The 3,871-nt window shown below is 45.7% G+C and overlaps 1 protein-coding gene across 1 annotated transcript; it reads left to right on the top strand.

Annotated features, from left to right (window-relative positions):
- Nucleotides 1–743: 743 nt before the first annotated feature.
- Nucleotides 744–3,328, top strand: PtA15_3A92 (uncharacterized protein; the record flags this gene model as incomplete). The annotated part of the gene is made up of 10 exons (XM_053167941.1): nucleotides 744–1,033; nucleotides 1,121–1,222; nucleotides 1,287–1,385; nucleotides 1,482–1,508; nucleotides 1,575–1,910; nucleotides 1,991–2,138; nucleotides 2,225–2,451; nucleotides 2,535–2,727; nucleotides 2,831–3,142; nucleotides 3,212–3,328. 10 exons carry the CDS (start codon nucleotides 744–746, stop codon nucleotides 3,326–3,328), a joined length of 1,851 nt encoding a protein of 616 aa, XP_053018283.1.
- Nucleotides 3,329–3,871: the final 543 nt, after the last annotated feature.

Genomic DNA, 3,871 nt, shown 5'->3' with positions numbered 1-3,871 from the left:
GAAACTAGACAAGTTTAAACAAAAAGAAACCAACTTTAGAGCAGAGAGGGGTTTGAATCTGAGTGCTTTGGATTTTGGAAAACCCCAGCCCTTCATCACATCCCACCATTTTATTTTGCTTCAGCGCGCATCAAAGGCCCTGTAACCTTGAGCAAGTGACTGAACTAGAGAGGGTTACTCAGGTTTTCACTGAGGTGTATCTCTCCTGCGGAGGGCCCTTTGGGGTCCCTTGGAGGGACTTAATGTGATTCTGCTTAAGCTTGAACAATTCAATATTTTCAATGGGCTAAAGTTATGGCCTTTGAGCCACAGCACCGGTAAAATTTTGGTTTTCTGACCAACACAGCTGCAAACTTGGCATGTCAGCCCCTTATTGTTGCCCAGCAGGAAGGGTGAAAACCTGAACTCAAATGTCAGGATTCCCTGGTTTGGGTTTTGATGAGTGTGGGGAGGTGTGGGGGGTAGATTTTTGGGATAGTGTTTTTTGGAAGAGCGGAAAAACGGTTGTAAAATAGAAAGGAAGAAGCCTCTTGGTTAAGTCTGGGGGGCTCTCCTTCGGGGCCCCCCGGTTGGTGCTTATGTGACGTCATCGGTTTCACTGTTGCTCCAAGCCAGAACAGGCCAGCACACTTCGGCAAACCCAATTACCATCTCACCACAATAACTTGGTCAGAAATCGTATTCCACATCCTACTCACCGTCCGGCCTGCACAATCCAATTTCATTGATTTAGACAAAGACAAATGGCTGCAACCCCGATCAGCTTGTGGGCACCCAATCCTGGTACCGGCGAAAGAGGAACGGCTATTAAACTCGACTCCAACGAAAAAGGCTCGATTCTATTTGCCGCTGGAAGGTCGATTTTCATTAAGAATCTTGACACGCACCAATCCGTATCTTATTCAGGACATGTCCGACCGACCACGGTAGCCAAATTCTCCCCCTCGGGATTCTACGTTGCATCTGGTGATTCGTCCGGTAGTGTAAGAGTGTGGGATATAGCTGGAGAAGAGCAAATTTTGAAAGTTGAAGTGTAAGTGTCCTTTCTTTCGACCTATCCCGTCTAGCCTATCGAACTTAGAAAAAAGAAAATGAACGACATGACCTTTACCGCCTCAAGCAAAGCGATCTCAGGAAAAATTAATGATCTTGCTTGGGATGCCGAAAATGGAGGAAAGCGTATAGTAGCTGTTGGCGAAGGGAGGGAGCGTTTCGGCCATGCGTAAGTGTCGGTAGGTAAGAAGGCATTTTAAGCTTGTCTATGGACTGATTTTTTTCCGCGACAGGTTTACTATTGATGGCGGAAATTCCGTAGGTGAAATTGCCGGACATTCAAAACCCATTACGAGTGTCTGCGTTCGTTCAGTCAGGCCGTTTCGGGCAGTGTAAGCACTTCTATCCTGTTTTGCTAAGGTAGCCATCAATTTCAATCCGCGATGATCTGACGGTAACTCTTTGGAATTCGTTCCTGATTGATCCAGTACCGGAAGCGATGACACAACCCTAGTGTGGGTCTTCCCCTTCTTAGTCTGATCGCAGAAGACACGCCAACAAGTTGGCTGATTGAATTGAAGACTATCATCGAACAATGTCCTATTTTCTAGCTTTTTCAATGGCACGCCATACAAATTCTCAAAGACGATTCGAACTCATTCAAGATTTGTTCAAACAGTTGAATATGCCAAAGACGGCTCCTTGTTCGCCTCGGGAGGCTCTGACTCGAAGCTTTTCGTCTATGATGGCTCGACAGGGGATACTATCTGTCAACTCGGCGGGGAAGATGTGGCCGAGAAACACACCGGGACCGTATACTCGATTGGCTGGTCCAAGTTACATCCTTCAGCACTTGCTTCTTTCTCTGCGGATGGGAAAGTGATGAGATGGGATGCATCGACCCAAAAACATGTTGGGTGAGTTAGCGTTCTTTGCCAAGTTGATCTTGAAAATGTTAGTCACGTGTTTCCGTATCATCCGGGTGATCGATTCAAAGAACATGGAAATTAGCAGATTCACCGAGTCCGGAGCAGCAATTAGTAGGAGGGACATGGCTTGAAGGTAATCGACTAGTTTCGTTGGCTTACAATGGCGATCTCACCATTCTTGACGATAGGCAGTCAGAACCTGTGAAAAAACTTTATGCAAGTAGTCAAAGTCTCTGAACTAATACTCACGATCATGACTTGATCGTTAAGATTCTAATATTGCTTTCTTTCTTTGACTGCAGTCCTGTCAAAAAGGCATCATCGCGGCCTCGAAATGCCCCAAAAGTTCTGGCGTATATGCCGGCGATAGCTCCGGAAGAGTTTTCCATTATTCGAATGAAGGTGTCTGCAAGCCGGTTGGAGCATCGACATCATCGAATATTATCAGCTTATCTACTTCAAATAGCAAAGTGTATTCGGTCAGTATGGACGATTTGGTGAAGGAAATCACTTCAGAAGCTGTTTACAAGTAGTCATTTCTGCTATCTCTCTTTCCGCTCGCTATTAACGTTTTCAAAATTGATGACTGATTTCTTTTTTTTACTCGTGTAGCACCAATGTTGCCGTTCCCTTACCAGCACAAGGAAAGGATATATGTGCCCATTCAACTGACGACGTTGCCCTGGTCATCACATCGAATGAAGCTAGGTTGATTGAATCAGGCAACTCTATAACCACAATACCTCTGGATTTTAGTGCCACTGCTTGCGCTCTATCACCACACTTCGCGGCCATAGGAGCAGCTGTAGGTCTTTTTTTTTAGGGGGGGGGGGGAGGGCATGCTTGCCTAGAAATGTAAGTCTCTGGAGCTGTGCGCATTCTTTTAACTTTTGTTCTGGCTATTGTAGGACGGGAAAGTATACGTATACGATGCAGCACTGAAGTCCTTAGGAACTTTATCAAAGAGCATCTCTTCGGTGACGTGCATGGCTATCAGCCCAGATGAGAAATTTCTCGGAGTAGGAGAACAAAACGGGAAGATCATGATCTACGAACTATCTGGAGAGTACACATTGAAAATATCACAATGGTGTTGGCACACGGCTAGAATCATGAGCTTGAATTGGTCCGCTTGTTCGGCTTTCTTGGCCTCTTCATCCTTGGATACGAACATCTATGTTTGGAGTCTCGCTAAACCAACCAAAAACATTCCTATTAAGGTACATGTCGTTATTTATTTTTTCTCTTGAATGTTAAATTCATCTAAAACTAACCTCATAAACCATCAGAATGCACACGTGGGCGGAACAACCGAAGTGATTTGGGAGACCGAAGATCGATTGTTATCTTGTGGATTCGACGGGGCCATTCGGAAGTTTTCGATCAAATTGGATAGCCTCAGATGAATAAGAACATTCGCAGGCAAATTTGAGGTTTCTTTTGCCCCCTGAAGTAGCTCCTCTGACCTTTCCATTTTTGAATGAAAGTTATGGTTGGTTGTTCAATGCAATGTCTGTCTTTTTTAGATTGGCACACCACCCGCTCTCTCAAAAGTGCGTGTATGTGAAGAGGTATTGGGCGCCTATTTGATATGACTGGAGTGAAGATCGCCAAAAAGTAGTATTAAGTTTCAGGAAAAGCAGGGTGCAGAAGGTCCGGCTATGTGAATATGTACATATGCCCACAACCGCCGTGCCATTGGCCTGCACAGGCCTGTTGTCAAGCGGAGTGTACACAACTCCCCCGATGACTGGCCAGTACAAACATGGTGTTCAAGTTGCAGGTCATCAAGGCGCCTATATACTCCTCTTGACGAGCGGTTCCTTCTGGTCATTGAGAGAGGTGAGCACTCCCCTTGATGACCGGTGTTCTCCGGTCATCAAGGGGAGTGAAAACTCCTCAATGACTGGTTTGCTCCGGTCATCATCAAGAGGAGTGAGAGCTCCCCT

Source organism: Puccinia triticina, chromosome 3A (genome assembly GCF_026914185.1).
Source record: "Puccinia triticina chromosome 3A, complete sequence".
Taxonomy (NCBI): Eukaryota; Fungi; Basidiomycota; class Pucciniomycetes; order Pucciniales; family Pucciniaceae; genus Puccinia; species Puccinia triticina.
This window is presented reverse-complemented; position numbering and strand designations above follow the sequence as displayed.